Source organism: Falco cherrug, chromosome 1, assembly GCF_023634085.1.
Source record: "Falco cherrug isolate bFalChe1 chromosome 1, bFalChe1.pri, whole genome shotgun sequence".
NCBI classification, from domain to species: domain Eukaryota; kingdom Metazoa; phylum Chordata; class Aves; order Falconiformes; family Falconidae; genus Falco; species Falco cherrug.
In genome coordinates this window covers 83,389,885-83,413,660 of record NC_073697.1, presented here as the reverse complement: position 1 = coordinate 83,413,660, position 23,776 = coordinate 83,389,885, and the positions used below count along the sequence as shown (strand labels likewise).

At 40.7% G+C, this 23,776-nt stretch overlaps 1 protein-coding gene across 2 annotated transcripts in view; it reads left to right on the top strand.

Annotated features, from left to right (window-relative positions):
- The first annotated feature begins 20,059 nt into the window (after positions 1 to 20,059).
- SPOCK3 (SPARC (osteonectin), cwcv and kazal like domains proteoglycan 3) overlaps positions 20,060 to 23,776 on the top strand; it is a 212,369-nt gene continuing 208,652 nt past the window's right edge. For both annotated transcript variants that reach the window (XM_055700841.1, XM_055700840.1), the window contains exons 1-2: positions 20,060 to 20,155; positions 20,311 to 20,484. In XM_055700841.1, the coding sequence (XP_055556816.1) occupies positions 20,311 to 20,484 (174 nt within the window). In that variant the 5' untranslated portion in view covers positions 20,060 to 20,155. The remainder of the gene's footprint in view (positions 20,156 to 20,310; positions 20,485 to 23,776) is intronic.

Below are 23,776 nucleotides of genomic sequence, written 5' to 3'. Positions count from 1 at the left end.
TAATCATCCAACAGGTTGAATGAATGGCCAAACCATATAGCTACATTTTCCAGACTTTACCATACACTTTACCAGTATGTGAATAAGAAAATTTACACCTAGTTCTCAACTGTAAGTTAGAGGGTTTTTTAGTTCTACCTGATGTGATAAAATTCAGTGAAACAGATATGTAAATACTAGATTAAAAAGATTAAGTGTTATGGTGATATGAAAAAAATGAAAAAGATTAATTAGTGTATTGTGACATCCCACTGAATTTATGCTCAGCACTTGTTTTTTTAAGTCTGTTTTGACAAGGAAAAGCATGCAGCATGGATTTTAGCAGCTTTGTTGTCATCTGGAAAACATGAGCATCTTTTTTATAATATGCATATTTTATATGTACATTACTGGCTTCATAGTAAGTTACAAATTTGAAGCATCTAAATGTGTACTTTGACTATGGGATAAGTTTATATAATTTTAATATAGTTGTCAACACATTTTGAAATATGAAATACTGACATTGAAGGAGGAAATTTAACAAAACTAGGAAATCAAATTGGTTAACCATGTTATACTAGCTTTAAGCCTTTACCAAACACTGTACAGAAAAACACAGGTAATGAAAATTGTCATTAAATTTAAATAATAGTCACCGTAAAGTGTAATGCTCTTTCAATATCTCTCACCATTTGACTAAATACATTTTTTCCAGTTACAGTAAGAAAAAGACAGAACCAACGTGTTTCTACTGACAACTTGCAGACTTCCCTTCTTCTGTCTCTGCCCTGCTGTCTCTTAAAGAAAGTAACTTAAGTTGTTCTTGCCTTACAGATGACTCAATTATCTCAAGCAATGACATGCATAGACTGCCTGTGAAAGGAAAGATCACTCCTCCTTAATTGGATGGTAGAAATGGCATTCCTTCATCTTAAAATGAGTTTCTCAGAGGAAGGAAAAAGTAAGCAAGCCACTAGCAAAGAAGAGAGAAAGAATGGTGAAAGATGAAGTGAGTAATCTTTTAAACAGTAAAGCCTTTCTCTATGTTGACATCATTTTGCAAGGTATCTTTCTTTCCCTTTCTCACAGTCTTGATGTGGCACATCTTATTTAACAGTCAGAGGCAAGAAACTACTGAAGACCAAGTCTTTGGGTGCTGAAATTGATCTTATAGGAAGGCTAATGTAAAGAAGGCCTGCTGCTTTTCAGTTCAGTTTAATTCAGAACCATCAGTTAAACCGTACATCTTGATTTGTGGAAAGTTTTGAAGATCTGGCACTTTGGCACAAGCACACTTTAATAACATTTCTGCAGAAGTCCTTAATTCACCTACTTTTGCTTCAGGGAAGCTGACTGACGCAGGGTCTTATCGCTCACAGATGACTATGCCCTGCATAGTTTTGCTGATGTTCATTTGCAAGGATTGTCGATAAAGTTCAGTCTACGAAGACTGCATCAGGGAGGACACTGAAGGGATTAGGGGAGCAGAGAGGAGTCTGTAGAGCACAGCTTCTCTGGGAAACAAAAAGCAGCTTTGTACTGCAGGTGTAATTTTTCCAGTCTCCAGAAGTTGCTTGAGACCAATAGCTGCAGACAGCAGCTCAACAGGAGACCAACACTGTGCTGTGCCTCACTGGGGAAACCCAGGTCCACTCAATCTGATGGCATTACAAGTGGCTTTCTACCTGATAAGCTCAGTCTGTTATGGACTGTTTCCAGAAGGTTTATCGTGTTCCAGGGGGATGGGCCTTGTTATTCGTGTGCTTAATACTGCACCCAGAACATGCAGCAGCTAAATTTAGCATTGCCCATTTGAACTCTTGGGTCTGGGTTGTATGTTGGTGTTTTTTACTGGCACGAAAGAAAAACATATAGACTTGAAAATAACATATTTTAAAATAGTATTGTGTTTGTAGAATCAGAGTCTATTTTATAAACAATTTGGCGGAGCTTCTTGAAAATGTTATATACATCTCCAAAGGCAAAATTTAGAATACTTGATGTAAGAAAAATAAATTGCACACTTGTAGTAAACGTTCTGCATTTTGTGAATGCTTTGAAGGAAGAGTTGTTTCCTGAGGACCATTCAAACTGTTTGAATGTTTTATTACAATCTTAGAGACTCTGTGAAGCATACTACACTTGAGGCAAAGAATAGGGTTGGGGAGCAAAGACATGTTACCTCTTTTTGCACCCTACTACTGTCTAATGGCGCTTGAGAAAAGTGTGCCCTGATAATAAGGTCACTGAATAGTTGGAAGAGGTATGACTTTATCTAGTGTAAGGGAACTGATGGACAGGTAGGATTCTTTCTGCCATTGAGATACACTTTTAAAAGTCTTACACTCTTCTGGCAGCCTGAAGGATGGAGTAAAGTGGTAATACAAGGAGAATGAATAGAAAGTGCTTTAGACTGCTATTTCACATTTAAGGAAAATCTGTTATACTAAGTGCTTCTTGTCCTATAAAGTCCATATTATATATATAAAAAAAATGACCCAACACACACGCAGTGCAACAGAACACAATACACGCAAGCTTGCTATTATCTCTGTCACAACCTATGTGCTTCAGCCAGGGAAAAGCAAACAGGAATCTGGAAAGATCCTCCAGGTTCTAAAATTTCTTTTTTTACATCCATGTCTATACTGGGGAATTTTGCGAGTAAACAGGTAGCAACAGTATGTGCTGATCTAAATACTATATTTGATTTCTCGTCTTGTTAAAAATGTCCTTCTCAAGAGAAATTCCGTCAGCAGGTGGCTAGATAACTCCTATGCCTCCCATACCTTTGCCTAGCTTGCTATAGAGTATAAACACTTTGCTTCGAATATTCAGGGTGCTCAAATCCAAGGTGTTGCAGTTCCTTTTCTTACGATTTTTTCCCATATCATCTAGAACTTCCTCCACAATTCCACAGTTCTCCAAGGCTGCTCTTTGCTCTCACTCTTCCCTCAAAGGTAGATCCTGTGCAGCTAACGGTGTTCCCATCTCTGTTTTAGAAACAGCATGTATGGTTTCTATAGCATTTCAGCTACTAAAACACCGTGTGTTACCTAGACAATGAGAAACCTGAAGGTAATGAAAACACATGATTGTTTCAGGATCAAACACTTGCCAACTAGTTCTACACCCTGTGAACTGATGCTTCTAAACTTGTGGAAAAACAGCTTGGCTGTATTATGATGTAGATACAATATAATTAACTGTGTATGCACAAAACTTCCATGTAGCGAGCTTGCCTCATCTGAGGCTCTCAGCATGGAAGCACCAAGTATGAAAGCTTCTTTGAAAGTGTAAAGGAAACATGCAGCTCCTTACTGATATGCAACAGTGCACAAATGGTTTACAACAGGGATGACTGTTATGCAGATGGAGATACTGAATCTTACAGAAAGGTGGTTCTAAACAATGCAGAAAACATGAGATAACACATCCCAAGATAGCAGAACTTTGTTGATGGATAGCCTCAACATATGTTCCCTAATGTTGTTTGTGTGCACAAAGTATCTTTGGGAGTACTAGTGACTTGGTGACTCACCGGCAGATTTCTCTAATCATAATGCTGGTTTTGTGAAATAAGTCTGCAGCTCCCCAACTTTGGAATGTGACACAATTTAGGAAAAAAAAAATGTTAAGTGGAAAGAATAAATACAAAGATGGAAAGAAAAAAGTTGAAAGCAAGTTGTTCCTTCAACAGAGAGAAGCACTTACAAAAGCCTTTTATTTGGTGTGCTTGGCCAACGGAGACTTAAAAGAATGCCTTAGAGGGCCAGGCATTCATCATATATTCTGATGGAGTTCTAGCAGAGTCAAAAATGAGTAATTATTGAACTGCTGTAGTTGGCTCAAGTACACACAGCAAATGATCTGCAAAAGCCCATTTTAAATTAGGGCTCTGATGCAGTGTACTATTAGACTTAAGTTAGAACAGCTTAACAAGACCCAAACACACTAACTATAACATTCAAAGCTTATAATAGCTACTTATAATTAAATTTCATATTTTAATAAGGTTGAGTGCAAGCTTTCCACTTAACCTTTTACTGTATCTGAACTTTAGCACCGTTTTCTAAATGGCAGAGATAGTTATATGACTGTTGACTCAGCTTGGGTGGCTGGCTTTGCTGTTTTGAAATGTACATCCTAGGTAGCTCAGTGTAAACATTTCCGCAGATACGGAGGTTTTGTAGGTATTTTTGCAGCATTTGTGTTAGCTGCCTGAAAGTGACATACTATCCTGTTGCATTTCTCATTGCACTTCTGGGATGGGCTATTTTCTCCAGGAAGCATTTATTTTGATCTTGCCTCCTTTGCTATGTCAGAATTATTACCTGTACGTGAATTGGCCTTTTGTTTTCTGAAAGTGGATTTGTAGATTTATGATGAAGAATGAATTTGGTTTTGCTTAAATCTTTTGCACAAAATATTATCTATAGGAAATAGTAGTAAAAAATGTTCAGCCATGAAATTGCCAGCATCAGTAGTTGTGTCTGACTATATGACCCACATATTTTCTCCATTAACAAGAGGTGGCCTTCCCCTTGCCAAATCATCTGATTTACTATGCACATGTATATAGATTTTATTAATTTGTGACAGGCTTACACTTTGAAAAATTGTCAGATTTCCTTGATATCCATAGAAAAATTGTAGATGTTTTTCAAGTGCCCTAAGAAGATGATAAGCTAGTCCTGTCATACTATTTTAATTCCAGCTTCTGTTGCCTCCGAAGGAAGCATGCATTTGCAATGAAGGCTATGGGACTGGCATGTCTAGCATAGTGTTAGTGCAATGCCATAGCACTACTTGACTGCTCGCTGCAGTGCTGTAGCAAGAAAATGATATGCTGAGAGGAAATACAAATTATTCTAAAGAAAGATCTACACAAATAACTTCTATTGACATCAAAATGCTAGTCACTATTAGAATGGTAAGGGTGCATGGTTCTTACTGACATCTTTGCATCAGCTTCTCAAAGAAGAGCAGTCCTAAAACACATGTGCAATTATGCTGGGGTGCCAGAAAAGATTAGGATAACTGCAAAGGCATGAGTTCTAGTATCTGCAGGCAAAGTCTCCAGGATCAAGAATTTTTATAGGTATAACTAGTTACCGCGTAAGGCACAAACAGAGACATACCTGTTGTCAAGTAATATCCATTTTTATCTAAATAAAAAACTAAAAAGGGAAATAAAATATCGGAGTTTAAAAATAAAATAAGGAATAGAAAAAAATATTGCTAGAACGATGTGCAAGTACAGGAACTGTAATAGCTTACATCTCTGAACGACATCGTGACTGATGTTTAAAAAAAACCCGAGATTTTAGGTGACCGCTAGGGGGCACTCCTCTCCTAACGCATTGGGCTGAGGCACACGGCATTCCCATGAACGCGTTTCCTCGGGGAGACAGACGTTAAGAACATGCATGTGGGCCTGTTTAAAGAGTTTTCTGTGTTTCTAGAAGTAAATGCTAAAAGGTAAGAATACGTTGGTAATTAACCTTTTGTCACGTTCCCTGAATCTTTGCGAATTTTTGACTAAATTCAATTTAAAAATTAGTTTAGAAACATTGGTTTCTATATTGTAAAGATGACTGTGTCTTGAGGAACTGGGTTGTTTAATGTTTTCTCCTTGACTTGTGTCAGTTCATGAATATTATTATTAAATATCTTATTCCTGCTTAGAACTCAAAGACACTCTCATAAGACCGTCACGTTCTTAATCTTCATTGCCAGTTTGTAATCATTAGCTTAGCATTAGTTAATACTGCCCTATTCATTATCCATCTACTTTTGAAGAGATGTATAACTTAATAACCTTTGACTTAAAGGAACAAAAGATAAAGGCTTCCCATATGTTCAATGTATGCAAATTGTTAACTGTTAGTATTCTTCAGGCCTTTAACCCAACTGTGTATTTGAGTCCCTGTGAGTACATTGCACTATGTAGGACAAAACAGCTTCGTTTCCAGCGGCATAAAGCAGTTTGTAAGTGAGTACATCTGAGTAGGACCAGAGAAATGGAGAAATGAAAAAGGAGAAGATCTGCCATTCAAAAAAAACACCAAAAAACCCCACCTTATAAAAAAGGGAATAATGGCACTATAAAACATGAAACAATATTCTAACTCAAACGTCATTGATTTCAGTATTTACTTTTCAGTTTAGTTTGCTATAAACTCTTCAAAAAACCTCACTCCAAAATATAATAAATTATTACAAAAGCAGGCACTTTAATCAATATGTACACACACTTTTTCAGGTTGAGAAAAATGTAATGAACAAGTTATGGAAAGGACAGCTATATTTTAAACACCAAGTTTATTATTAAGACAAAAGCATAAATTGCATGCTCTCTAACTGCCTGTCTTTTTATATTATCTGTGTACACGGCCTAGGATCAGGGATAATCAGATTCAAACATAATTTCAAGTCTTTAGTGATTAGTACAGACTTCTGGCGTACATAACGTGACCTAGTATATATCAATCCATGCAGTGTTTTCATTTCATGTTCTATGTGAAAGACATAATGTGCTTCTGTCATTGTAATTCTCTGCAGCATTTTCAGAACAATTTCTGAGGAGGCATCAAAATGAAAATTTCATATGCACAAGTTCTATGACGCTGTCTAAAAAAATGTGTGTGCCATGTCCGTCAAAATATTACCTATCACCATGGCTTCTGTTTTGGTCTGAGAACTAATATCTAATCAAAAATCATAGAGCTAATTTTCATGCTACTGAAACGTGGTGATTGAGGCACAGACTTTGCAAGAGTGGTGAAGCAAAGGCATTTATTATTAGTTACAGCTTTTATAAGTTCCTACTCTGTACGCGCACAGCTAAAAGCTTTACTATTGGTCAGACTCCACTGTCTGCATGCCCAGCCACTGTATTATTGGTATTTGGAGAGACTACGCTGGGTATAAGAGGTTACTTTGCAACACAAACAGCTTCCTTGAGATGTATGCTGGAGCTTGGAAGAAGCACTTTAGGTTATTGAGTTTAATTTATGATATAGGCAAGTCACGTGGCTTGCACAATTTTGAAGGTAAAAGGAAGTCTGAGATCCTTAGTATTTATCATGATGACCTGAAGTAGAGGGGGGGGGGGGGAGAAAAAACAAATCAAAAAAACCCCAACCCCACCCCCAAACAAACAAAAAAAACCCCAAAACAAACAGTCACCCGCCCCAAACCCCACATAATAGTGAGAGCTGAGAATTATTTGCTGTTGTACTCTGATGGTTTGGTATAGTTAAGATGGGTGTGATGTATACTAGTATAATCAAAGGATACATGATAATAATTGATTATGGTAACAGATATAGAAAAATCATGATCTTTAAGATCTTAAAAAAGTGTGGGAAGTGCTATGTTCTCTATTAACATACTATTATTTTACTCTAATAGATTGGGAAGCTATTGGGCACCTGGTATTTTAAACTAATAAAATATCCAAACAAGGACCCTTTGATGAGCTATTAATTGAAGGTCAACTTACAGTCTAGCACACAGCCTAGCCACATGTGACAAAAGAGAAAGGAAAGAAGGTAGTTTCATCCACTAGGTCAATAAATATCTGCATTTTTGTTGATCTCTACAGGAGTCTCTGGAGGAAATGAGGTCTACTGGTGAGGTTCCATCTGCTGAATCTAGAGTGTAGCTCAGTGGGTTACCATCAGCCTGACGCTAGCATCTTCACTGCTGTTTGTAGAGGCACCATGGAATACTAAAAAACATGTGATCCCTATTCAAGACCAGAAAACTTCAGCAGAAATGTTAATCCTGTGACCTGACTGATCTAGTCAAACCTAGCTGGATTAAGGTGTGGATAAATTACAGCCTTTTAACAGTCTGTGCTCATCAGCCTGTGTGAAGGGGCAAACAACAGGTTGAGCAATGTCTTCCTCCACCCATACGCACAGCTATTTGGTATAGTATGGGTCTATGTTATGAGGAAATTGTTTGCAAAGAGCGTGGAAAAACTGCCATCTTGGAGGGATTTAGATTGAGATTGGTTTTATGGTAACTCTCCCAGTGGTATCCTGTGCCCTTTGAGCCTGAAAAGAGAAACATCATTATGTAAAGGGTATGCAAGTATGCAAGATTCATAAAATGCTGTAGAGAATGCTCACTATATGTAAAAAATTTCATTACTTTCACATTTTCTTCTATGTCAAATGTAGATGAAAAGTCAACGTCCTAAAACGTTCTGTGGAATCCAAACTTTAAAAATGCCTTTTTCTTTTAATTTCAGTGTTCTGATTGCCCTGAATTGAAATGTTAATTTAAATTTAATTTAAGCTGAATATTCAGAATTTGAGCCTGTCCAATTGCATCTACTGGTATCTCTAAATTACCTCTTGTCTAAAAACTTTGTGTTCTGATTCTCTCCTATGGTCTACCTAAGAAGCCAGACGGTTAGAAATTTCCATGTCCCTGACCAGGCTCTGTGGCAAAACTACATCTTCTGCAATTCATCATGGTCTCCTTTGAGGTTTAGACACATCTGGCCCACAGAGACTGGGTCTCTGAGGAACTTATTTTTTGAAATACAGCAACTACAAATTGCAGCCAATTAACTCTGACCAACCTGGAAACTTAGTGTTCTCTTACATTTTGATAAAATGAAGTCTTTCAATTTGTTGAGTAAAGTGACTAATTTTGCTATGTGAAAATGCCCACTTTATAAGCAGAATTAGCATCCCACAAGAAAAAAATATTTTGCAGTAACACATTTTACTTCTTTAATTGGATTATATGTTAACTGGAGTACCATGGAACTGGAGCTCCTTTCTTCAGTTCCTTAAATCTACTTTCTGTCTCTCTTCCCCACTCCCCTCCCACTCCCCCACCCCCACCCCACGCACCCACCCCCACTTCCTTTGGAACCTTGTTTCTGATTTTTGATGTATCAAAGGTGCTAAAAAAAAGAAACCCAACAGAAACAAGAATGATCATATAGCAAAATATTTAGTTTCTAGATGCCCTGATCAAGACAAGCTGACCAGAGGGATTTGGCTGGACATTGCAAAAATTTATAAATGCATACCAATTTACCCCCAACAACTTCATCATCCCCGGTAACCTGGAAGGCCAACTGTACTTTGCGGCAGTGTTGTTTGTGTTCTTGTTCCACATCAATTTTCCACCGCTGAAATAAACCATGTATGTGATTATTGTTAAAAATACAGCCAAAGCAGTCAACTGAAGAAAGTGAGAGGATGAGGTAGAGAAGAAAAAGATGGAAAGGAGTAAGTGGAAGAGAAACTAGGTATTTGTGTTCTGAAGATCATAGAAAAGGAAATTAATTGGAAGGAAGTGATTTTGAAAGACAGCAAGTGACACAAAGATGAGAAAGGTATAAGTGGTTTTAATAAATGAAATTTCTATAAACAGGACCCGTAGAGCAATGTGTCATTGAAAGCTTTAGTCCTGCAGCAAATTTCATATTTTCATATTTCAAAATCGGCTAGAAATGTGTAGAGCCTCTTCTGAGTATATCACAACAATCCGACCTTATTTTTTGCAAGATTTATGATGAATTTAATTTACTTCTAAATTTTACAGAAAGTTTAATGATTGCAGCACAAATTTATAAAAAAAAAAAAAAAAGAGTTTCAGAGACCTAGACTATATGTCAGTTACTTGTAAAGAAATTGTAGGAAATTGTATAGCCTCCTCTTGCCTCTAAAGTGATTTGGTAAAAAGGTAAGACATTCGGCATGTATAATAGTACCTACAGGCCCAAAACAAATTAATGTAATGGGCAAAAATGCGTACTCTTGTCAAATTACGAATTTGACTAAAAATGGACTTGGCCTCAACAGAAGATGAGTTTGAAGAAGAAAAATATGCCAGTAAAATAAAACCATGTAATTCTGAAATGTCTTACGTAGGTATAGAAACAGAGCTGAAGAATAGATGTGGTTTGTGATCTGACTGTAAAAGTGGGTGAGATTCCTCTTCTCCTGCTGTAATACAGATTCCTTTAATGCTTATACTTTGCTCCAAAATCTAACATGATAACTGAGCAAAGTCATAATTTGCTTTTTAATTTGGTAGTATCAATAAATCTTCAAACTGATACTCCCCAAATGCCACTGACTTCCAGAGCAAAATTTTCTTGAATATCTGCATTCCTCTAGATATAAGCCAAGTTGGATGGAAGTGTTGGTCGGCCGAGGCCACTGTACGAGGTTCCACCAGGCTCAGTGCCGGGCCCTGCCCTTGGGTCACAGCAACCCCCCGCAGCGCTCCAGGCTGGGGGAGAGCGGCTGGGCAGGGCCTGGGGGGAAAGGGCCTGGGGGTGCTGGCTGGCAGCCGGCTGGGCAGGAGCCAGCAGGGTGCCCAGGTGGCCAGGAAGGCCGGCAGCGTCCTGGCTGGTGGCTGAAACGGTGTGGCCAGCGGGGCAAGGGCAGTGACCGTCCCCCTGCGCTCGGCACTGGTGAGGCCGCACCTCAGGTACCGAGTTCAGGTTTGGGCCCCTCGCTGCAAGAGGGACAGGGAGGTGCTGGAGCGTGTCCAGGGACGGGCAGCGAGGCTGGTGGGGGGTCTGGAGCACAAGTCTTGTCAGGGGTGGCTGAGGGAACCGGGGTGTTCAGCCTGGAGAAAAGGAGACTGGGGGGGCTCATTGCTGCCTACAGCTGCCTGAGAGGGGGTTGTAGGCACGTGGGGGTCGGTCTCTCCTCCCAGGTAACAAGTGACAGGACAAGAAGAAAAGGACTTAAGCTAAGGCAGGGGAGGTTTATATTGGATATTAGGAAAAAAATTTCTTCACTGCAAGGGTGGTCAGGCCTTGGAAGAGGCTGCCCAGGGAAGTGGTGTGTCACTGTCCCTGGAAGTATTTAAAAAGATGTGTAGACGGGGTGCTTAGGGACATAGTTTAGTGTCAGACTTGACATTTGGGTTAACAATTGGACTGAATGATTTTAAGGGTCTTTTCCAACCTAAATGATTCTATGATTGTAACGTTAAGAGTTATTTTATGTGGATGATTGATGCACAGTGGGTGGGTTCAATCAAACTAATAATTGCATCGCTGTGACTAGTTAATTCTATAGGTTAACTCATCAGCCTACAGTTAGTCAAAATCACTATAAGAGACAGGATACTTATGGCAGAAGGCCTTTGTCCAGTTGCTGACAGAAGAAAGGAGCAAGAAGGTTCTTATGCTTAATAAGATTAGCTTTTGATTTTGTGAAGACTTTGGTTTCGGTTCCCTTAAACAGTTGTGCTATCTGAATTTGGAAAGATTTTCATCTTCCAGAAACATAAGTTTATGCCAACTTAGTAACTATTAGTACTTTTCAGCTACCCATCTTTGCTTTCCAAAACCATGCCTTGTTTCTTTTATTTCTCACATAAAACATTTTGATAAAGAATAACATCTTTTATAAATAACACTTCATTATGAAGTTTTTTAGACATTATGCAGATTTTTAGACATAATCAAAATTCTTCAGATTTGGTGAAATCCTCTGTAACAGTCTTGATAATACATCAATGAATATATTAGAAGTGGTTGTTATATTCAGAAGTGTTTTATATTCAGAAGATATAGCTTGATAGATAGCAGTGTCCAACATACAATAATTAAATATGTTGTATTATATCCGGTATTGGATATTACACATAAAACATTTTACAGGAAAGCATCCATTTCTCAATAAATGAGACCACAAAAGCCTAAAATGTGAACTGATATAAAGCAGAATATTTATTTATTTGAGAAAGGTGATTAAAATGGATCTATTATTTGAGTAAACTTTGCCATTTTGATTATTGTGTTGGTAAAATGGGAAAAACTAAACAGAATTTTGCACAAAAATAATTAAAAAAAGCCGCAGAGCCATCTATAATGTTGAAAAAAATGAAAAATGTCTTAATGTTAGAATTTTGTTTGTCGTTAAATAATGTTCTTGCTTGCTACATTATGTATAGGCTAGGGCTATTGTTAAGAGAGACATTCAAGAATTTTAAGAACCCTGTCTCTCCAAAAGAAGATGTAAAAGCCGACAATGGCTTGTGGTCAGGGAGAGTAAATATTAGAAAGGAGATTAATTAGCATGCCAAAAGAACTTTAGTAATATGAGGAGGCTACAATGGGGCTGAAAATCTCCAGCTGTGCAGAACTATCAGGAAGGAGGAAAAAGTGGTAACTGAAGAATCAAAAAGGACCCCTACTTGTTCAATCAACCACAATGATTAGAATAATTCATGGATTTTTCAAATTGTATGATGAAGAGACATTTCTTAAGAGATGCTGGTGATCTCCACAGTAAGGAAAAACACAAGAGCTTGTGTCAGAGAGAAAATAAAACCCTAAAGTTTTCTTCAGATATGCAAGATGTATTTTTTTTCATGTTATTTTCATTCTTATTCAAAAGAATGAAGACCTAACCTGCATAGCAACTATCTGGGCTGGGATTTGTAAACTTCAGTTTCATTGCATACTTCATCCTCTGTCTGCACTAGAAACACTTAGTCAGATAAGTTATACAAGTAGATAGGCAAAATGATTCTTATAACGTATTTCAGACCTGAAATTCCATAACAAAATAAGATCACTTAGGAACAATATCCTTTTCACATTACAGTATCATTCACAGTACCTTTTGCTGAATATAACTCAAATTGTACCCCTGTATTTCTGACCGATAAATTTGGGCTAACAGGAAACTTTCAGTGGGTAAAAGTAGCCGAAGTAGCTAATTCTTTTTGCTTATCCTTATTTCTCATGTTTGCCTGAGGGTGAACAATGTGTGGAAGACCTTCTGCAGTCATGTACTTTTGAAAGCAGAAACTATAGGGGGTATAAATTGAGAACTGCTGGCCTACTCCTTAAACTTCTAGGATACTTAATGATAGAAAATTGTGAAGTTTTTCTCCTCTTTGGACCTGAAGGAACAAAACCACACAACTGAACAAAAACATCATCCAGCTTGTAATATGTACGCTTCTAATGATGAAGTTCACTAAAGCAAAAAATATGAATTTCCAAAGTATTTCTTGAATGATAAGCAACAAAATTGTGGGAATACAGTGAAAGTTGAATCCACTGCTGAAAAGGGAACCTGAACTCACAAATGTTCTTATGTTATTAATAAGAAAGAAATTTAAGGAAGTCAAATCTCACAAAGTACCTGTGTCCTTCCCAACTTCTGAATTGCTTCTATTGAGATTTCAATAGTTAAAACACGCCAACATCCAACACACAAAGCCTTACTAGATGCCCAACATTTTTGGTGCTTAAATGGAATAAAGTCTGAAAATCCAACCTCAGCTATGGAAGCTGACTACTTCTGTATAAGGCACATATACAACAGCTAATAGATGCCTAAACTAGGAAGGTGTTTTTTTCAAGGAGATTGTGAATAACACATTAAGGTTTTAATAGGCATTGCTTTAACATGACTTCAGTTAAAGGGTCCGTCCATCTTATGATGATAGGACTGTTTTGTTCACAGAATATCTGTGGCATAAAACGTCTGTTTTGAAAGGGTGTGTCTGGGACTAGGGCCCAGAGAGATATTTGCCTTTTTCCGGAAGCTGTGATGTGTGCAGATGAAACTCTTGGGTAGCAAAAGTTTCTGATTTTTTTATGGAGCTTCCGAGGACAGTCAGATGAGAAGACTTTTCAGTTTATAATGAATAAACTGCATCTAAAAGAATTGACATGCAGACACAGAAGATTATCCTTGGCATCAAGACACTGCATATTATTGTGTTCTAAATTTTAACATACAGTTTAAATAGTTCACTGGATATGAAGAGATTTTTCAATTTTTGAGTATCAGGAAATACAAAATTGTATTGTGTGCTTTCCTAGAGATATAACCTTAACTTTGACAATGATAACTGAGAATATCCAGTAGTCAAAGTGAAAAATTAAGATTTCATACCTAGACAAGGTATTTTTCTTGAATAAAATAGGTCAAATACGAGCTGCTGAGGTTGGTATGGAAGTTAAAGTTCTGCAGCTTGTGTTATATGAAAAGTGAGATCCTTCTGTGTTTAAAAGTTTTGAATGAAGAACTACTCAAAAACCATGACATTCTTATGGTTTTGAAGGCTGGAGCTTGAGTTCCAGGATTTATCTATATGAACTCCTATTGCATATGGTGTGGTTGTTGGGGCTATATAGAAGGGCAGGAAGGTTAGATGAGATGTCAGGCAGAGGTGTCACACCAGAAAAGTATTATCTTTTTCCATTCTAAGCCTGTGAGAGGACTTTCCTCAAACCTGTCTGGTTTGAGCTGGTTGTCTGCCTCTGAACTTGGACAAGCTTATTCATCAATGACTTATTCTGAGGGTCTATCAGCTTCCAATAAGCACAGACAGATATGTGGTTAATGCTGATCACCTGAGCATCCATGCTCTCTGGATCTTTCTTTGTGGTTGTTGGCTTTTTGACAGTCGTCATGCCAGCAGAGATCCATAGATGTTTAGCAATCTACTCATATTCATGAAGAATCAGAACTATGAGCACCTTGGAGCATATACCCCACAGGAAAAATATTAAGGATTAAATTGTTATAATAGCAGAAGAATAGGGAAACTCATAGAAGACCAAATATATCTTGAAGTCTGCAGCAGCCTGAAGCAGAAGATGAAAGTCAAGGAAGATTGAGAAATGAGTATTTCAAAGCAGTTCAAGACACATGTATGAAAAACCAAGGGGAAGCTGAGGAGCAGCTAGCAAAAGACATCAAGGTTAATGAGAAATCATTATGAACATACTATGTATTAGTACAAAGCGAGTAAAAGAAGGGGAAAGTACCCTGTTGTGGAGGAAGAATGTAGTAAGCAGCGAATGGAAGAAACAATGATTTAAAACCTACGTACCAAATGTCAGTGGCATGTAGGTGGTTAGCTCAGCTGTCACAGCAATGACAAGAAAAAAGAAAGGCCTTAGATAAGAATTTGTCTGTAACAACTCTAACACTACCATTTTGCAATTTTTGTAAAAATATGATTGTTTTAATCACCATACGAACTCTGCCTCTGAATATTTACAAAAATGTTGAAAGAATCTCAGAATTGTTAGCAGTTGCTTTTGAGATACTGTAGAGAACAAGTGGGGTACCAGATGACTGTAAAAAAGCAAATGAAAAGTTTTTTTCCTAAAAAAGGAACCTTCGAAAGAGTGGGTTGAAAAAGGGTCAGAACATGAAACTTCTGCTGCCCTACTCTCGATTTCTCAGGGACAGGTAATTCAGGACACTGCTTCTAAGGGTCTGGAAGATACCAGAAAGATGCATAGCAGTTGGCATGTATTTGACACAACAAATCGTATCAATCCAAAATAATTTGTTTATGAAGTAATCCTTCTGCTCTGTTCAACAGTGGGAAGGCATAAACAAGGTATTCTAGTGTTCTAGGCACTGATGACAAAAAAACCCCAGATAGCCTGGTTTGAATGATTCAACAGGATAATAAAGTGATCAGAGGTCTCAGAACCGTGGTGTAAGATTAAAAGAATAGGGTAAAAATATGGTAATAAACATATCACAGGGAGGAAATATGGAATGGGGTTACAATAGTTTGCAGTCTAGAAGAGACTGCTGAACAGAGGAAGACAGTAATTTGTTCTTCTTGTTTTTGGTCTTAAATTGCAACAAGAAAACTTGTTTCAGGTATTGGAAACCTCTTCTGAAGTTAGACTAGTAAAAGTCACTGACATAGAGTAGCATAGAGTTTCCATTACTGACACAGAGTCCACTGATGGTGACTCTGTGGTCTAAAATTAGATTTAGATCAACATCTGCCAGGATTGACAAGATATATCTGGTTTTGCTTGTGGGCAGTGGGATAGCAAAATGTTTCCTTGGGATTTCCTTAAGCATAATTTTAAAAAATGATTTTAACTGAAAGGGCTATATTGTTACATTTGAATAAACTTAACTCCGTGCTTTAGTGCCTTAAATAAACACATTCTTCATTTGCAGGAAGTGGGTAAAGCGCTTTTGAGACTGTTTAGGGCATGAATTTATTTGTATTTCCTAGTAATTTCTCATCATGCCCCTTCTGTTTCATTAGTCTATACATACAGACTTTTCCTCCAATATGTATCTTGGTGCACCTATTCACATAAGCCTAACATCCGTTCATTGAACATATGGATGTGTATACAAAATACATTACATGTATACTCCCACTTTTTTCATCTCTCCATCCTTTTCCTTATGCAACATCCATATTGGTTTTGACAATCTTGTAACCTTCTACAAGTATACTACCAGCTGCACCATCTTCTTTGCTCTCTTCCTGTGGGCTCCATCAGCTAGTGAGAAGTAAAGCAACCTAGAATAGTTATGATTTTAAACTAGTAAGTGTTAATATTTGAAAAATCTATATTACTGAAAACCTGGAAAATATATCATATTTTGAAACTGAGAAGAAAGACAATGTTTTATTAGTAACAGCAATGTTTCTTAACTGGACAATGATGAAAAGAGCTACTAGTCAAAGTTTCTAAATTCTCAGTTTAACACTATGTACCTGTTACCATTAGTATTATTCTCTTACCACCATTCCAGTACTGGATTCCCTGTCACATCTTAAAGATACTATTCTTAGGCACATCAGTATGTAACAATACAGTTATATTTTCTATGAGAAATGTATGTAAATTTAAAATAAAGGAAAGAAAAATTCTCAAGATACATAAATTTAATCTTCGAAGAACAGTGAAATTATTGAGGGGAAAAAAAGAAAACTTCTTAGTTTTCTATCTTCAAAATGCCATTTCAATCAAGTATCATTTTTTGTGTGCTTGAATAAATGGAATTACCAACTTGTGTAAAGTCCTTGATCAGAATGAGGCTCTTAAACCAATTATGTGGAGATCAGAGTGCTTAAAATTATAAGAAATACATTTAGAATTATTAAAGGCTTCAAATAGCTTGGTTCAGGCAAAATTACATATAATTGATCATTTAGTATGTGTTGTCAGTAGGAACTGCAGTCATAGGTGTGGAAGATCACTTTTTAGATAAATCACAGTGAAACTTTTCTAAACCCCAAGCCATACCACAGGCTCCCTTTTCTAAGGATTTTTACTGAACGCAAATCCCAGGCAATTTTATTCCTCTTCTCTTAAGTATGGGAACATACACCGTGTCTTGGTTTCAGCTGGGATATTTTTCTTTTTAGTAGTTAGTGCAGTGCTGCATTTTGGCTGTGATGTGAGAACAATGTTGATAACCGCACTGATGTTTTTAGGTGTTGCTGGACTTTTCAGTTCCTTGGGCCCTGCCAGCCAGAGGGCCGGGGGTGCACAGGACACCGGGAGGGGACACAGCAGGGACAGGTGACCCAAGCTAGCCAAAGAGGTATTCCATACCATGGGACGTCATGCTGAGTATATAAGCTGGGGGAAGGAGGAGGAAGGGGGAGACATTTGGCGTTACGGCGACTGTCTTCCCGAGTAACCGTTACGCGTGATGGAGCCCGGCTTTCCTGGGGGTGGCCGAACACCTGCCTGCCCATGGGAAGTGGGGAATGAATTCCCTGCTTTGCTTTGCTTGCCTGCGCAGCTTTTGCTTTACCTATTAAATTGTTCTTATCTCAACCCTTGAGTTTTACATTCCGATCCTCCTTGCCATCCGTTTAGGTGGGAGGGAGTGAGCAAGTGGCTGCGTGGGGCTTGGCTGCTGGATGGGGTTAAACCACGACACACCGTAAGTTAAAAGTACTGAATGATATTATCTGGATGAAAATGTGAAACACAGATGAAGCAAAATCATAATAGATTACCTTGATTGCTAGGTAAGTCAAACCACAAATTCAGGGATGTGGATGTTTTTAAAAAGGTTTAAATAAGTGATTCTAAAAAAAATATATTAAAATATCATTAGCTTTATAGAGAAATTTCTTCTTTGCCAAAGGGCAAAGTGATTTGTAGGAAATTAACATTAAGACTGGCAAATACAAACTGGATTGTCAGAAAATGATTGTATAAGGGACTGACTTTATAACCTGTCCTGAGAATAACGTGATTTTTATTGATTCTGATTTAGCCTCTGTGCAGTCCCTCCATCCCTTTGCTTTGAATGCTGAGATTCATTTATTACAGAATATAATATCATTCTGGATAGGTAGCATTTTCAGAGTTGGGCACATAAATCCTAATCTGGCAATCACCCTCTGTATCTGTCAGACTGGTGACAAGATTCTCATTGATTTTAGTGATACAGGTTTAGGAACAAAATGGCATGTATTATGCAGTGTAAGGTGCAGGTTAGTGGATTTAATTCATACTTTACTATCTCTCTGTAGATAAAATTTATAACCAAACTGAAAACTTGCTAAGATCAGTCACAACTTCATATTCACTTCTCTTTTTGTATTAGTGGCATTTTTCTGCTTATCGGATCTTAGAATCTCTTGATGGACTTGGCAGTAGTTTCATGTCTGAAAGTAGATCTCAGTTTTTACCATGGACAATTCTTTTGGATACTACCCTAGGAGTGTTGTTTTCTCTTAACATATTTAGCAACCTTGTGATGCATTAGCCTTAGTTAACAGCCAAGCTTCCACCCAGCAGCTTGCCACCTCCCCACCAGTAGGTCAGGGGGAATGAGAAAGCTCATGGGTTAAGATAAAAGCAGGGATATTGCTTACCAATTACTGTTGCTGACAAAACAGACTTGACTTGGAGAAGATTAATTTGTTAGTGAAAATTAAAATGTAATTGCAGATTTTTATAGTGGGAAACAAGAAGATACATGTTAAAACAGCACCTTTTCTCTCCCCCTTCCCAGGCTCAACTTCATTCCAGACTCCTCTCCCTGACCAGCACAGGGGGAATTGAGGGAAGGTACAGTCAGTATGTAATGTTTTTTTTTTTTTTCACTGCTCCTTCATGGCTTCTCCATGGCTGTAGTCCAGGAAAATGTGCCCCGGGGTGTGCTCACCACAGTTCCTTTGGGCATATCCATTTGCTCTGGTGTGGGTCTTCCAGGTGCTGCAGTGCTCTACCATTGGGCATCTCATCCTCTCTTTCTGACCCTGGTGCTTCCTCTTGTTTCTTACTGCTTTTGTTCCCACCTCCTCTCTCCGCACAGCATTTTCTGCCCTTTCTTAGCTATGCTTTCATAGATACCACCAGCTTTGCTGATGTGCTCAGCGGCGACTGCAGTGCCTGCACTGTGTAGCTGGCAGGAACCAGCTGTCCCCAACACGGGGCAGCCCCATACCTCTTCCCACAGAGGCCACCCTTGCAGTCCCCGTCTCCCTCCCGCTACCATGTGCTACCTTGCAGCATGCAGCCAGTAGAAACCTAAAGAGCAGAGTGTTACTCAAGTCCAGGGAATAAAGTTAACATTACAAAATTAGATGAATTAGGTCAACTGGATGGCAGATGGAGTTTGAAATTAAATACGGAATCAGCTATGCTGGAAAGGTAATTGAACTATTTATGCACCTTGCTCATTTCTGTATTAAATTTAACTAATTTGGGAAAGAAACTGGATGTCACTGAATGACTTGAGTTAACACACAGCTGCAGTTTAAAAGACAAAAAGCCAGAAAGGGGGAAAAGCACATGATTCCTACAAGAGGGAATATCACAGGCGGCATTACAATGAAGGCGTGTACCTAAATCAGCATTCAGGGGCGATGGGAGCTGGCGTGTCGCCTTTTCCCTAAGGTACAGGAAGTTTTATCTTGAAATTACTGGGAGTCGTGAAAGCCTGTATCCTGCAAGGGATTTTCGCAGACTTAACTTGGGGTACGGGGTGCCAACACGGCGGTAGAAAAGTTCTAGCGGCTTCCACCCCCACCTGGAGGTGCCGGCGGCACGGCGCGGCTCTGGCGGGGCTACGAGGGGCGCGACGAGGGCGGCCCGTGCGACCGGTCCCGCTGCCGTGGCGGCGGCGGAGATGGAGGGTCGAGGCCGAGGCCGAGGCCAAGCACCGCCCGGCGGGGCTCACCTCGGGACAGGGCGCTCCGGCGGAGGTCGCGGCTCGCGCCGCCCGCCCGCGGGCCGTTAGCCTCGGCGCAGCGTCGCCGCCGGCAGCGCGCGGAGCGGCACGGGGGCGGGGCGGGGCGGGGCGAAGGGCGGGCGGAGCGCGCGGCGCGGAGCGGCCGGCTGCAGACGGCGGCGCGTGCGGGGAGGGAGCGGCCCGCGGCCAGGAGCGGGGTTGGGGGGCTTGCAGCAAAGGTGAGGGGCTGGGCAGCCTCCCTTTTCCCTGACCCCCGTGCCCCTTGCCCGAGGGGCCCGCTGCAGGCGGTTGTCCCGGGCCCCTGTCGGCAGCCCCCGGCTGGGGTTCGGCGCTGCTGTGGGTGACCCCCTTCTCCGTCTCTTCTCTCGCCCAGATGCTCAAGGTAGCAGCCTTCGTGTGCGTGTGCGCGGCAGCCTGGTGCAGCCCGGCGCTGGCGGCGGCGGCTGGGGGCAGGCCGGACAGCGGCAATTTTATGGACGATAAACAATGGCTCACGACCATCTCCCAGTACGACAAGGAGGTCGGGCAGTGGAACAAATTCCGAGACGTAAGTTCAACCTTTCCACGCCGCCGGCCGGCAGCCGCGCCCGGCCCGCTCCCGTGGCGGCTGGCGGGTTGGTGCCGCTCGCGGAGGGCACCCTTGCGGGCAGCCGGTGCTGGAGTGCAGCCTCAGCTTCCCGCCCCCCCCCGCCCCTTCTCCCTGAATTTTAATTCGTATTTTAATTCCCGGCGGCGCCTCGCCGGGAGGAGGGAGGTCTCACCGGGCAGCTCCTGGTGCGCTGCCGCCGCTGAGCGGCGGGGACCGACCGGCTCGCACCCCTAGTGCCCAGCGAGCCGGGCCGCGGGAGCCGCTTCCCGCCCTGCGGGTCGCCAGCCGTTACGAGGGGGCGGTTGGCGGGGGGGGAGTTGCGGTTGTCCTCCTCACCCCCCGCCCCGCCCTGGCTCCCCGCCCTGCAGCGGGAGCGGCGGTGGCTGCGGGAAGGGCTGCGGTGGGGGCGCGCCGCGGCCGCTGGGCTCCCCTCCCCGCCGGAGCGGGGCGAGGCGGGCCCGGGGCGGGGGGCAGGGGGCTCGGCCGGCGCCGCTGTGCAAGCGCCGCCCGGGGCAGGGCCCTTGCCACCTGGGAGCGTGCGCCGGGCGAGGCCGCCCGCTCTCACCTTGCCGATGTCGGAGGTGCGGGGAGGGCGGGCTGGGGGGCGAGGGGGCGGCGGGCACGGCCCGGGGGCGGCGGGAGACAGGGGGGCTGTGGGCACGGCCCGGGGGCGGCGGGGGACAGGGAGGCAGCGGGCACGGCCCGGGGGCGGAGGGGGCCAGTCCGCCCAGCGAGGCGGCGAGTTGTGCCGGCGGTGCGGCCGGGCTGCCGCGCACCGGGTGCGTGAGCGCCAGCGCCGGTCTGACCCGAATCTCGTCAGTTACGAAACCTGCTGCTGTGAGGTGGCTCTCGTGCTCCGGAGTGCCGTGCTTTTGCACTTGGTTTGTGCTCTGTCGCAAGTTGAGTGAAACCCAATCGATTTAAAAAAGTCTTTCACATTTTATTCAACGAAAAGCATTTTCCTTGCCATTGCAATGTGTTGCATTTTTTAGTGTTGCTTTTAAAAATCGGAGTTCTAAGCATGCGAAACAATTTTCTATTTAGCTTTATTATATTGCTTACTGGATTTCTTTGATTTGGTGTAAAGCATTTATTTGGTTTGGAACTTCCAAGTCAACAGGTTTCTTGTGCTGCAGCTTGCTAGAGACCATGGTTTGCTATGGCAAACTGAAGTAAAAATCTCCAGTGTTTTGAGAGCCGTAGTGTACCTGTGATGCATGTATTTTCTAACTTCATGTATATGTTGTTTGTTGGATGCAGACTTGGCTATTTATGTTAAGCAACTAGGAAAGAAGAGCTGCAGTTAGAGTTGCAGAGGAACTTATTTCCCCCTTAGTTTCTATTAAACAGCATAATTTAAGTGTTTGAGAACATTCAGATTAGTATGCGGATGTTTTTATTTGCTTTGAATATCTTAAAAATCTATGTTCATGTAAAAAAAAAAACACCCAACTTTGTTTGAGGTACTGTACTTTGGGACCTGTGATTCTGAAAAAAAATAAATACACAGCACTGTATAAATGTTTTAGGATGAAAGGGTGCAGCTAGAAAACTCCAAAATAAGTACATCAGTTATGTTTTATAATTGGGCAAAGTCATATATGTAAGGACTACCCTGCAAGGCTGAAGAAGCTAAGTGCTCTCTAATGCCTGTCTCCTGGGTGTCCGCTGACATATACTGTAATGTTGGATATTAGCCAGATAATTTATTCTGTGACAAGTAGGTGTCCCCAAGGGTTTTAAGAGTGACTGCTTTGAGGAAGTACTGCATACTGATTTTTCCGAGGCAATTTATAAATATGATGGCTTATTTTTACACTGTTTAAGTTTTATAAAGCTGGTACCTCAGTGAGGAATGTGCTCGTATTTCTTGTGCAAAAAGCTTATATCCTATGGATTGGTACTTGATATGGAATATTTATGGATGGTCCTAATACTTTAGAAGGCACTCCTTTTAAAGTGTGAATGGTTTTCAGTAATTCATAAGATATAATTGTAAAAAAATAAAAATTATGAGTTAATCTACCTGCACAAGAATGCATTAGGAGATAAATATAACAAGGTGAATAAGTTTTGTTAACATCCTACAGTTTTATATAACGAGTAAATTTACTTGTATGACTGTAATTTGTTGGTTTTGAAATTGTGATTAGCAGTTTAATTAATTATTTAAACGTTGCCTGCTGTTAAGGAACAGCACAACTGCATTTTAAACATATGTATGGGTAAGTTGTCTTGTGGAGCTAAAATCAAAATAAAGGTATGCAAGACCTGTGTTTGTAACTTAATTCTCTGGTCAGAGAGTAGCATACTTTTTGCAGGCTTTAAATACCCTACAGATGTAAGGGTGAGATGGAATTCTGGTGTGAAAAGAAGTATTTAAAGGCTTAACTTAAGACTTAACTGACAGGACTGATTAATGTGCAAGATAATGACCCTGACTTCTGCCTCATTGGCTGTTTCTTAAGAGTTTTAGATCACAGAGAGGAAGAAGGTAGTCAGTCATTCAGAAAGGGAACCCTTACAAAACCTAATAAACCAGGATACGATATTTTATTAAAAAAAACAACCTGAAACAAACCTACACCCCCCCCCCCCCCCCCAAAATCTAACTGGCTTAATGTCCTCTAAATTGTCAAATTCGTCAGTAAAGACTGTTATCAATGTGATAGTATTAGCTAAGATCTTTTCAGTACTTTGTACATGCAAAAATGTAACTGACTCCTCAGTTCTTTTGGAAGATCTTCATCGTTCTGACAAATCTGTTGAAAATAATGAAAAATACCTAGGCAAGAACTGTGCCTTAAAGTGGAACAGTGGGAAGCTAGGTGCTCTGTTAGAGACTATCCTCTCCCATCTTTTCCTTGTGTAAAAATTGAAAATGGGCTGTTCTTAAATAGGAGACTTCCCATCTTAAAGATGAGGGTGTGGGGGGAAGTGTATTCTTCATATGTCAATTACCAACTCTGTCAACTTGTATGTGTGAATCAAACATTCTGGGTTACCTACATGGATATGTTTACTTTTTGCCTGTAGTAGCTGGGGAGGAAGGGTTTTCAAGCCAGTCTTAGTGCTGCTGCAGTCCAGTTGCTGGGTAGCTGCAGCTCTTACGTCTGTCACTAAAATAAGTCTCAGGGTTGATGTGTGTGTTAAGGTTTTTCAAGCTGCTTGGTTAGCCTGCTTCAGCAGCCAGTGGTGTCACGCTCCTGGGATGTCCTAGCCCATGAGTACATATCCTTTATTTATTTCA